Source organism: Oncorhynchus mykiss, chromosome 24 (genome assembly GCF_057628025.1).
Source record: "Oncorhynchus mykiss isolate SJ-2025 chromosome 24, ASM5762802v1, whole genome shotgun sequence".
In the NCBI taxonomy this organism is placed as follows: Eukaryota; Metazoa; Chordata; class Actinopteri; order Salmoniformes; family Salmonidae; genus Oncorhynchus; species Oncorhynchus mykiss.
In genome coordinates, this window is record NC_143045.1 from 7,160,001 (window position 1) to 7,172,131 (window position 12,131).

The 12,131-nt window shown below is 45.3% G+C and overlaps 1 protein-coding gene across 3 annotated transcripts in view; it reads left to right on the forward strand.

The window, feature by feature from the left end:
- LOC110503587 (latent-transforming growth factor beta-binding protein 4) overlaps positions 1 to 12,131 on the forward strand; it is a 72,769-nt gene that overhangs the window by 32,081 nt on the left and 28,557 nt on the right. For all 3 annotated transcript variants that reach the window (XM_021581994.3, XM_021581993.3, XM_090218157.1), the window contains one exon: positions 6,425 to 6,649. In XM_021581994.3, coding sequence (XP_021437669.3) covers positions 6,425 to 6,649 — 225 coding nt within the window. The remainder of the gene's footprint in view (positions 1 to 6,424; positions 6,650 to 12,131) is intronic.

The window sequence follows — 12,131 nt, forward strand, 5'->3', positions numbered from 1 at the left end:
TGACAGCCTAGGAACGGTGGGTTAACTCCCTCGTTCAGGGGCAGAACGACAGATTTTCATCTTGTCAGCTTGGGGGATCCAATCTTGCAGCCTTACAGTTAACTAGTCTCATTGCACTCCACGAGGAGCCTGCCTGTTACGCGAATGCAGTATGCCAAGGGAAGTTGCTAGCTAGCATTAAACTTATCTTATAAAAAACAATCAATCATAATCACTAGTTAACTACACATGGTTGATGATATTGCTAGATATTATCTAGCGTGTCCTGCGTTGCATATAATCTGACTGAGCATACAAGTATCTAAGTATCTGACTGAGCGGTGGTAGGCAGAAGCAGGCGCATAAACATTTATTCAAACAGCACTTTTGTGCGTTTTGCCAGCAGCGTTTCGTTGTGCGTCAAGCATTGCGCTGTTTATGACTTCAAGCCTATCAACTCCCGAGATGAGGCTGGTGTAACCGAAGTGAAATGGCTAGCTTGTTAGCGCACGCTAATAGAGTTTCAAACGTCACTCGCTCTGAGCCTTCTAGTAGTTGTTCCCCTTGCTCTGCATGGGTAACGCTGCTTCAAGGGTGGCTGATGTCGTTGTGTTGCTGGTTCGAGCCCAGGGAGGAGCGAGGAGGGGGATGGAAGCTATACTGTTACACTGGCAGTACTAAAGTGCCTATAAGAACATCCAATAGTCAAAGGTTAATGAAATACAAATGGTATAGACGGAAATAGTCCTATAATTCCTATAATAACTACAACCTAAAACTTCTTACCTGGGAATATTGAAGACTCATGTTAAAAGGAACCACCAGCTTTCATATGTTCTCATGTTTTGAGCAAGGAACTGAAACGTTAGCTTTCTTACATAGCACATATTGCACTTTTACTTTCTTCTCCAACACTTTGTTTTTACATTATTTAAACCAAATTGAACATGTTTCATTATTTACTTGAGGCTAAATTGATTTTTATTGATGTATTATATTAAGTAAAAATAAGTGTTCATTCAGTATTGTTGTAATTGTTATTATTACAAATACACTGGTAAAAAAAATCGGTCGATTAATCGGTAGCGGCTTTTTTTGGACCTCCAATAATCGGTATCGGCGTTGAAAAAATCATAATCGGTTGACCTCTAGTGTGTACTGTAGTATTGTTTCTCAATGTAGGCCTATGTCTACAGTCAACTTTGAACATTTCATTAATTCATAATAACTCAGACTTGGTAAGCTTTAAAAATCTACCAAGCCAGTTGTTTGTTTTCCTATGACCTGAGTAATGCCCCATACAGTACCTTGTATAAACAGGCTCGGGGAAAGTCCCCTCCCCTTTCGTCCGCTTAGCATACATCTGGTTTATAGGCTTGTTCCTAGACCAGGTCATTCAGATGATGTCAGCTCGAAGTCAGACTTATGCACAAACAAGCCATGTTACTGGCCAGTCACATGTCCGGTGGGGTAGCATGAAACAGACAGACCAGTAACAATGGCTCATTATCCCCTTGCACCAATCATGTTACATTAGACACTACACAGTGCTCAACTGTGTACTAGTGTAAAATATATTGTACTTGTTTTGTCTTGCCATACTTACAGTACACAGTGCATTTGGAAGGTATTCAGACCCCTTGTCTTTTTCCACATTTTATTACGTTAGACTTATTCTAAGATGGATTAAATAGTTTTTTTCACCTCATCAATCTACACACAATACCTCATAATGACAAAGCAGAAAAAGTTTTTTATGTTTGCATCACATTTACATAAGTATTCAGACCCTTTACTCAGTACATTGTTGAAGCACCTTTGGCAGCGATTACAGCCTTGAGTCTTCTTGGGTATGATGCTACAAGCTTGGCACACCTGTATTTGGGGAGTTTCTCCATTCTTCTCTGCAGATCCTCTCAAGCTCTGTCAGTAAACAGTAAACAAAATAACAACCGTGAAGCTAATCATATGGACTGTGCTGAAACAAGCCATCAACATAGACAATCACCCACAAACAAACAGTGCAACCCAGGCTACCTAAGTATGATTCTCAATCAGAGACAACTAATGACACCTGCCTCTGATTGAGAACCATACTAGGCCGAAAACATAGAAATGCCCCAAAACATAGAAAAACAAACAGACTGCCCACCTTACTCACGCCCTGACCATACTAAATAAATACAAAACAACGGAAATAGAGGTCAGAACGTGACAGGCGGCCAGCTCTAGGAAGAGTCTTAGTGGTTCCAAACTTCTTCCATTTAAGAATGATGGAGGCCACTGTGTTCTTGGGGACCGTCAATGCTGCAATTTTTTGGTACCCTTCGCCAGATCTGGGGCTAATGCTGTCTCGGCGCTCTACAGACAATTCCTTCGACCTCATGGCTTGGTTTTTACTCTGAAATGCTCTGTCAACTGTGGGATCTTATATAGACAGGTGTGTGCCTTTCCAAATTATGTCCAATCAATTGAATTTACCACAGGTGGATCCAATCAAGTTGTAGAAACATCTCAAGAAAGATCAATGGAAAAATTAGGCACCTGAGCTAAATTTCGGCACTCATAGCAAAAGGTCTGAATACTTATGTAAATAAGGTATTTTTGTTCTTCTAAAAAAACTGTTTTTGCTTTGTCATTATTGTGTGTAAATTGATGATGGAAAAAAAGTAATTTAATACATTTTACAATAAGACTATAATGTAACAAAATGTTGGAAAAGTCAAGGGGCCTGAATACTTTCCGAATACACTGTAGTGTCACTCTCTGGTCCTATTTTCTACGACCCAGTCGATGCTCTCTAGCATGGACTTGTGAAAAATGTCTGTCAGGCAGATGTGGTCAACAGAGCCCAAAATATCTCTGTAAATATCTCAGTGCATATTTGACCGTTCAAAGAGAGACCTAACTTTACAACTATTCAAAGCGAGGTGCTATGGCAAAGTTGATCTGGGATGGTTTGGATAACTGCCATTATGATTAGTTTTATTGTTGCAGTTGAACCTCATGATCTCATGCTGATTGCTAGTGTGACAGTATTACTTTCGTCTCTCTCCTCGCCCCTACCTGGTCTCAAACCAGTGACCCTCTGCACACATCAACAACTGCCTTCTACGAAGCATCATTACCCATCGCTCCACAAAAGCCGCAAAATCAGCTATTTCAAGGTATCAGAGCAAGTGACTTCCCCGATTGAAACATTATTAGCGCGCACCACGCTAACTAGCTAGCCATTTCACACCACGGACTCTCTGCACACATCAACACCCTCGAAGCATCGTTACCTATCGCTCCACAAAAGCCGCGGCCGTTGCAGAGCAAGGGGAACAACTACTTCAAGGTCTCAGAGCGAGTGACGTCACCGATTGAAACGCTATTAGCGCACACCCCGCTAACTAGCTAGCCATTTCACACCGGTTACACTAGCTGCACTGAGGCAAACTAGATGAAGCACTACAGTGAGTCTATTTGCAAGTAAGCATTTCATTATACCGTGTGCACTATGCGGTATCCTGTGCATATGATAAATCAGCTTTGATTTAATTTGATTCCAAATGCCAGCTGGTTTGTTTGAATCAAGTTGCATTGCTGGTATTAATTCTGTATTCACCTGATAATTACTCTTCAGCTTTCTGCTGTATTAATATCCTTCTCACCCATATTGAGGAGTATTCAGGGTTGTCTTGCTAAAGGTTGTCTTGCTAAAGTCAGGGGGTGCATGAGGACATCATGGGTTAAGCATCTCTGTGCAAGCTGTGGAAACTATGGCCAGCTGAACCTTCCTTCTCCTGCATGCAAAGAGGGAGCCCAAATGGCATGTGTCTTTGATTTGCCTCAAAACATTTCCCTGTACACACACACACACACACACACAAACACACACACACACACACACTTTTTGATTATTTCCAGGGAGGGCTAATGCTGTCAACCTTGAAGTACATACACACACACATGCCCAGAATGTTTGAGTGATGACACCCATTTTTAAACCACCATTTGGAGTGAAACCCTCTCAAAACTAGCTGCAAAGCCAGGGGAGACAGGAAGTGATGTCATGGGGTTCCACTGGTGTCCCTCCATCATTTAGACAGGTATTGTGCCTCTAAACACCAATAAAACAGCTTCTGGTGAAAATCAAAACTCTACATGGTGTGATGACCTGTTGTTCCATACTGGCCTGAGAGATGTACTCCATTACATGGATATGAATGCAGTGAAAGACATGGGGAACTTCTCTGAGAAGAGAGGGCTAACGTTGTGTGTCTCATGGAGGGCCTGAGGAGAACTAGGCAGCTGCTCACTGCCTCTCAACAGCTCAGCTGACATCACTGTTTTTCATGGGAGGCACCTGCACCCTTGCCTGGCTACCCATCCACATTGCTCGGGCCAAACGCCACGCCCACTAACGTTTCTTCTCCACGATGAATCTGGTTTGCTCCCTCACCGACGACTTCTCGAATGCGAACACATTCAAAACGTTCTGATTGGTCCCATAAACCGATGGGTTGGACCAGAGCTGGTCTACATGAATCAGCACAAACGACTTCTGGGATGGTAGGGTCAGACTCATGTATGGAGTGATTGAAAGAGCAGCCAAATTAAATTCAGGATGAGTCGTCATGCAACTTTCTCTCACTCTCTGTCTTTTTGCCTCTCTCTTTTCCCATTCTGCCCCTCTCTCTGTCTGTCTTTCCTTTTGTCTGTTTCCCTCTCTTTAAGTCTTTTCCTTTCTCTCTCCCTCTTTTTCTCTCTCTCTCTCTATCTAATTCCCCCTCTCCCTGTGTAAACTCGTGTGGATGGATCCGTTGCATCTGGAGGGACAAACACGTCCGACTCGGAGCAAACAATTAGGTCACCTTCTCAGTTTGCACACTGTACATGACCTCATCACCACGGCTACACCACTGCGGGGAATACACACACTGATACACTGCATATGTTCCACACATGATTTCTCCACCGGAAACCTACTCCACACAGCGGAACGCTGCTGCTCTAGCCCCAGGGGCCGGACACAGGTTCTCTGCGATAGGAACCTAGAGAACCCCTAAGCCACTGTACTGTAAATTCCTCTTGTAAAATGCTTTTTCCTGACAAAACCACCAACCTTTTTCCTGTTCCTCACCATGGCCTCTGGAACAATGGGCAAGGGCATGCCAGAAACTGAGAACAGAGACCTGTACGGTAGTTACCCCGACGCTGACACGCTCACTGGAGCCCAGAGGACTTCGTATTCAGACGGAAAATCAATTCTGTGCCCCCCTAGGGAAAGGAAGAACACTAAAAATGATGGATCAGTGTGTACTTTGGACAGCCTTCAGCTGCCGTCGTCTTTCCAAGTTCCGGGAAGGCTCAGGGAAAGGTGAATGCCTATAATCAGTGTGACTGTCGGGACCTCGTACAGTCCAATAGTTATGTTTTACAGTATCCTCTCCAAACCACTCTGATGAGAGGAAACAGCTTCAGCTGAACCCTCTTTCTTGATTGCAGGATAATTTGAGTGGTAAAATTACCACAGAACACAAACGCAAAGAGTGTTTAAGAGAGAGCAAGTTTATATTCTACCTAATTAAAATGTGGATAGAAAGTCACACAAGCAGGACCATCAGTACATCCATATTTCTCTCTCTCTCTCTCTCTCTCTCTCTCTCTCTCTCTCTCTCTCTCTCTCTCTCTCTCTCTCTCTCTCTCTCTCTCTCTCTCTCTCTCTCTCTCTCTCTCTCTCTCTCTCTCTCTCTCTCTCTCTCTCTCTCTCTCTCTCTCTCTCTCTCTCTCTCTCTCTCTCTCTCTCTCTCTCTCTGCCTAGCTGTTGTAAAGTAATTTCCATGAACTTGGGCATGTGCATGCTTTCCAAAGTTATTATTATTATGAGCATTAATACAACACAGCCATGTGATATGGAAAGCATGTGCTGGTGGGCACAATAAGCAGAGGCATGGTTTTCGTCAGAGTGCTGCTTGTTTTCCATTCATTGGGGTAAAAAAGGGGGACACAGTGTAAGGATTGTATTTGTGTGTTCTGTAACAAATCAGTGTTGTTTTGAATGGCATTGTTTACAGTGTGCCCAAACGGTCTATCAATTATCTCTGTCACAAGGACATGTGTTGGAGGTTTTCCCTTGTTGTCTTGGTTGGCAAGGTAGGCGTAAAATTGTTTGACTCTGCCCTTGGTTTTGTAGTCGGATTGTATCTGAATCGTGAGTTTGTGTTGTTACATTTGAACCACAACAGGGAGGAACTCTTGTCCCTAATGGTAACTGAACCATAGAAATCACTACAGGACTACAGGACATAAAACGAGAGGGTTATAGTTTCTCTAAGCTCCAGAGTTCTATTTCAGTTGTTGATGTCTTGGACTCCGTGTTTCTCCCTCAATCTGGTCACAGTTATTAACAGAGTCATTCTGTTTGTCTCCCTCCCTCCCTCCTCTGTTTCTCCTATAGTCCTGTGCCCCATGTTGTGTCAAAACGGAGGGGTCTGCATCCAGAAGGATCGCTGCCTCTGCCCGCCAACCTTCACCGGCAAGTTCTGCCACATCCCCGTGGCCATTCCCTCCACCAATGACATTGAGAAGCCTCCGCGCATCCCCTCAGTGCTGGCCAGTCAGCAGCTGCTGACCCAGTCGGAATACATTCTCCCTCTGCAGAGCCACAGTCAGCCCAGCGGTGGTAAGTGTGACAAGGCCGGCCTCATTTGTGGCAGCGGTGGGATCTGAATGGTGATGAATGAAACACAAGTTGCTCTTAAATTAATACATTAGACACAAATCTTTAAAGCAGAGTCTCTAGTGAAGGATCCTCTCCTTGACAGTAAGACTGGGATTCATATCAAATAGAAGAAGGAAGAGCTCTTGAATGAGCACAACAACAGCTAATTATCTGCAAATTATGGTGTGATTCTGACATGTTGATAAAATACAATCATAGCTAACAGCATTTTTTCACATTTTCAAATTAACCATCATGAATTGCCTAATAATGCATTAAAAAATGATGCTTTCGTCTGACATTAGTTATCTGTGGTTTGGCTTTGAATGTGCAAAAATGGTCAACTAAGGTTCACACGTCACACAGTTACACACATCTTTCCTGTAGATTAATTCCATTCAAACTGCACCGTGTGTGCTGAGCTAAAGATGACAGTTATACATGACTGTTTTCCCTTGGCCAGGACTCAACACTTAAATTGTACCGCTCAGTGCCAATAGGTAATAAGCCTTGAAACACGGACAGTAATTCCTCTAGGTCTCTGAGACATTCACAATCACTAATTTCCCATTGTTTTAACATCATTACAATGCATATTGAGAACACTCCGATTCGGCTACTTACGAATACTCTCACTGTTTTGCCATATGTGAATTTTGGATGTTATGGCAGCCAGATGTTTCTGACCAAATTTTATCAGTTGACATACACTCTCAGATGGTGAAGTATATTTGTACAACATGAAGAAAAGACAAACACTGACGTTTCCCTGCATGGTGGTATTGAGGCCCTGGAAAATACACGTCATCATATTTGCCAATCACTACTAACTACGCAGTTGGTGAAATCTGAAGCTTTAACAGTTACACTGCAGTTAGATGACACTTGTTTTAGGATACAATATGGTTGGTAATCTTCTGCTGCTTTTAAAGATGTTATCATAAGAATGCAACCCTGAGCTCATGTGTATTTGTCCATGCTCTATAAAGCCCAACGACATCAGTGTGGGCTGTGTTCGCTCGGGGGGGGATGGTGAAACACAACCAAAAGTTAATGACAGTAAAATCTAAACAATGGGCTGAACTCATACTAACAAAAGAAATGTCGGGGTCAATTATGTTGACGAGCTGCTTCCAAAAGTCCACGCTCTGTTCCAGGGCTGGGAGAGTGTTTGGGAGTAGAGCTCTGAGGGCTTACGCAACCCCACTGAGGAGGCCTACATTGATAGAAGGGTCTTAGACTTATCTGGCCTGCCAATAGAGTACCACAGTATGAGTCATAATACCCATAAAGCCTAGTGGTCAAACAAGGAAATGGTTCCAATCATTTTTCCACCATTCATTTTTCCCATAGGGGATTTTAGAAACACTTAAAATAAGGGCTCTGTTTCGTGTATGCTTACCCTGGCGTGACATTTTGATAACAGTGTAAATCTCTCTAGGACAAGGTGACTTTTATCAATATATTCGCCTGTATCTATTCCCCAAAAATGAAATGCTAATTAGCTGCTAATGTGACTATCATAAAGAACTACAAATGCCGTGATTATATGGACGAGACTGCCGAATCGAGGCAAAGGTAAGAATCTCTGCATTAACTATCTAATGCTAGCTACATTTAGTAATGAATAAATTGGCAACATTTCTTTAAATTGAGAATTCTGTGTACTGTCTTGTGCAAGTTTTAAATTGACGCAATACCTGTCAGCTAGAGGATCAGGTTTGAAGGTAAGACCCAGGTGCAGACAGTGTCGAAGTAACAAAAGTTTATTAAATCGAACACGGGCAGGCAAAGGTACAGGACGGCAGGCAGGCTCAGGTCAGGCAGAGGTCGGTAATCCAGAGTAGTGGGGAAAAGTTACAGGTCGGCAGACAGGGTCAGGGCAGGCAGAGGTCGGTAATCCAGAGTAGTGGGGCAAACAAAACAAAATGAACAAAACGAACTGGCAACATATAAACAGAGAACACAGGTATAAATATACAGGGGATAATGGGGAAGACGGGTGACACCTGGAGGGGGGTGGAGACAATCAAAGACAGGTGAAACAGATCAGAACATAGCAGGGCTTTGGTAAGGCCAAATGGCATTACCGCCGACCATTTTGAAGGCGGTCTTCCACTTGTCCCCTTCCCGTATCCGCTCCAGGGGGCCACCGTGTTTTCCAAGCTGGATCTACGTAAGGTAGGTGTTACGTAGATCCAGCTTGGAAAACACGGTGGCCCCCTGGAGCGGCTCGAATGCCGAGGAGATGAGGGGTAGCGGTTCTTCCCCGTTATGTCATTGAGACCCCAGTAGTCGATGCATGGACACAGGGGCTTATCCTTCTTCTCCACAAAGAAGAACCCTGTGCCGGCGGGAGAAGAAGAAGGTCGGATGAATCCTACAGCTAAGGAGTCCCCAATGTAGGTTTCCATCGCCTTGGTCTCTGGTCCCGACAGAGAGTACAGTCGTCCCCGGGGCAGAGTCACACTAGGTTGAAGGTCAATCCCGCAGTCATGCGGCGGAAGCGAAGTGGTCCGGACCTTGTTGAACACCTCCCGGAGGTGTCCTGATACTCCGCGGGAATGGCGGAGGTCCGTAGCGACTTCCCGAGCCCTCAGGAAGACATCCCGGGGCTTGTTGTGCTAACTTCAGGAAATGGGCGAGGCAGAACGGGCTTCAGCCCATGATGGCACCAGTAGACCAGTTAATGAGGGGATTGTGTCTCTGGAGCCAGGAGAATCCCAATACCATGGGAATCTGAGGAGACTTAATGAGCATGAACAGGATAGCCTCGCTGTGGTTCCCTGCCACAAGTAGGTTGATGGGTCGGGGTGTTGTGGGTGACCCGGCCTATAGAGCGCCTGTCCAGTGCTCTAACGTCCATGGGAATGGAGAGGGGTTGAATGGGGATGCCCAGCTTGGAAGCCAGGGTAGAGTCCAAAAAGCTCTCATCGGCCCCGGAGCGATCTCGACTGGTTCCCCCACAGCAAAATGGCATGAAAAGGGGTGCGAATAAGGGAAGAAGAAAAGTTCCCCATATGTCCCACCAGAGTACTCGCTCCTGCCGGTGAGCCTGGTTTTAGTGGACAGGTGGACACAAAATGACCATGACCGCAATACAGGAAACTCTTGGTTTTGAGCCTGTATAGCCGTTCAGCTGGAGACAACCCAGCTCTGCCTTGTTGCAGAGGCTCGGGAAAGGTGGATCGGCAGTCTTTGACGACTCTCGGGGGAACTTGGGTAGCCTTGGGTTCTCTTGGCAACGGGGCCGTTGGGGACTTCCGAGATGCCTCGTAGGCGAGGTGGAATACTTGGACGGACGAGTGCAATCAAATCTCCTCTCCCTCCTTCATTCCCGTAGTCGCCCATCAAGCCTGATGGTCAAGGCGATGAGGGAATCGCAATCCGTCTGTAGTTCCCAGGCTGCAAGCTCGTCCTTCAATTCCTCCAATTCCTTCTCTCCCGGACAGTGGGGCATCGACAGTGGGGCATGTTGTTCCCATACTGCCGTAGCCCAGGCAAGAGCCCTCCCGAACATCAGCGTGATGAGGTTCGCTATCTTAGAGCGGTCCGAGGGGAAGGAGGAGCGCTGAAGCTCGATGATGAGTGCACACTGAGCTAGGAACGTCCGACAGGTGCCCGGCTCTCCATCGAAGCGTTCCAGGGGAGGTAAGCGAGGTTCCCAGGAAGGCGGCGCCGCTGACAGTTGGGCTACTGAGGAGCTGTGAGATTACCATCGTGGTAGGCTGTCTGCCAGACAGCCCGTGGAATTGCCCCAGCAATGATTTCAACGCTTGGTCATGGCGTTCGGCCAAGGTCTGGACCCCTTCCACAAGGCCACAAAGCAACTCCTCATGCCTAGCAATGGTGGCTCCTTGGGAGGAGATGGCGTTGTGAAGCTGGTCCGAGTCTGCTGGGACAGTCATGGCCAGTTCGTACTATCAGGTTTGAAGGTAAGACCCAGGTGCAGACAGTGTCGAAGTAAAAGTTTATTAAATCAAACACAGTCAGACAAAGGCACAGGACAGCAGGCAGGCTCAGGGTCAGGTCAGGCAGAGGTCGGTAATCCAGAGTAGTGGGGCAAAGGTACAGCGCGGCAGATGGGCTCATGGTCAGGGCAGGCAGAAAGGTCAAAACTGGGAAAACTAGAAAACCAGGAACTATAGACAAGACAGGGGCAAGGGGAAAACCGCTGGTAGGTTTGATGAACAAAACGAACTGGCAACAGACAAACATAGAACACAGGTATAAATACACAGGGAATAATGGGGAAGATGGGTGACACTTGGAGGGGGGTGGAGACAATCACAAAGACAGGTGAAACAGATCAGGGTGTGACATAGAGATGATGTGCAGGAGCTTGCAGGGATATGTAGTCTTTCCTGATGTCTACTTTGATGCTAATTAGCAGTTTCGAATCTGAGAGTAAATAGAGAAGAATATATTGATAAAAGTCACCTTGTCTGAGAGAGATTTATGCAGTTATCAAAATGTTACGCCAGGGTAAGCCTACGCAAAACACAGCCCTTGTGTTTCTAAAATTCCCTATGGGAAAAATGAATGGTGGAAAAACGATTGGAACCTTTTCCATGTTTGGCCGCTAGGTTTTATGGGTCTTACAACAACACCACTGTGGGGCTCTATTCTGTAGTGTTTATCATAAAACATCGTTGTCCATGCACATCTCACAAATCCACTTGTATCAGCAATATACTGTACCTCTTTCTAATGGCAAGTTTGATACACTGATATTTTTTTTCTAGCGCAGCCAGGACTCTTACACTCTATTTCCTTGGCAACTTGTGATGCAATTTAGCATCACAACCGCAGTTTGACAACCATCAATTGGACCACCCCTAAGGGCTATTCAGCCTCTCTTCGCTTGAGGGGGAGTGCATTTAGGAGGGCTGATGCCTGCTCTGTTTTCATCTCCTTGTTGACTAAAAGGCAAACTTTTCATGCGTGTACCTTGTGAGGTCACCTTTATTTTTTAGCGTGCAAAACAAAGGACACCTCTGTTATGCTGTCAGAACAAGCTGTGAGGACGAGGTCGGCCATTACTGCAATACTGGGCTGTATGTCACGGCCAGACAGTGTGAAATAGTGAATTGGCAATTAAAAACATCTTGTCACAACTCAAGTGGGGTGTAGACCATCAGCGAGTAAATTCCAAATGATCTCAGAGTTAGTCTATGAACAGTTATGGGAAATCCTGCAGGGGTGAGACAGTGGGATTGCTTATTAACCACAGAGAGCGAACACCTGAGACATGTTTGGTTCCAAAACACTGTCTCTGATATGGTTCCATTGTCTACGCTTTTTATAATTGATGCAGCCGTGTTGTGGAGTTCAGCAAGTGAGCCTTGTAAAATCCATAGTACGATCATAGAACAAAAGACCCATTTGCACTCTCATTGTTTTGGGGCAAATGAAAAACACAATCCAAACTGCATCTGTAAAT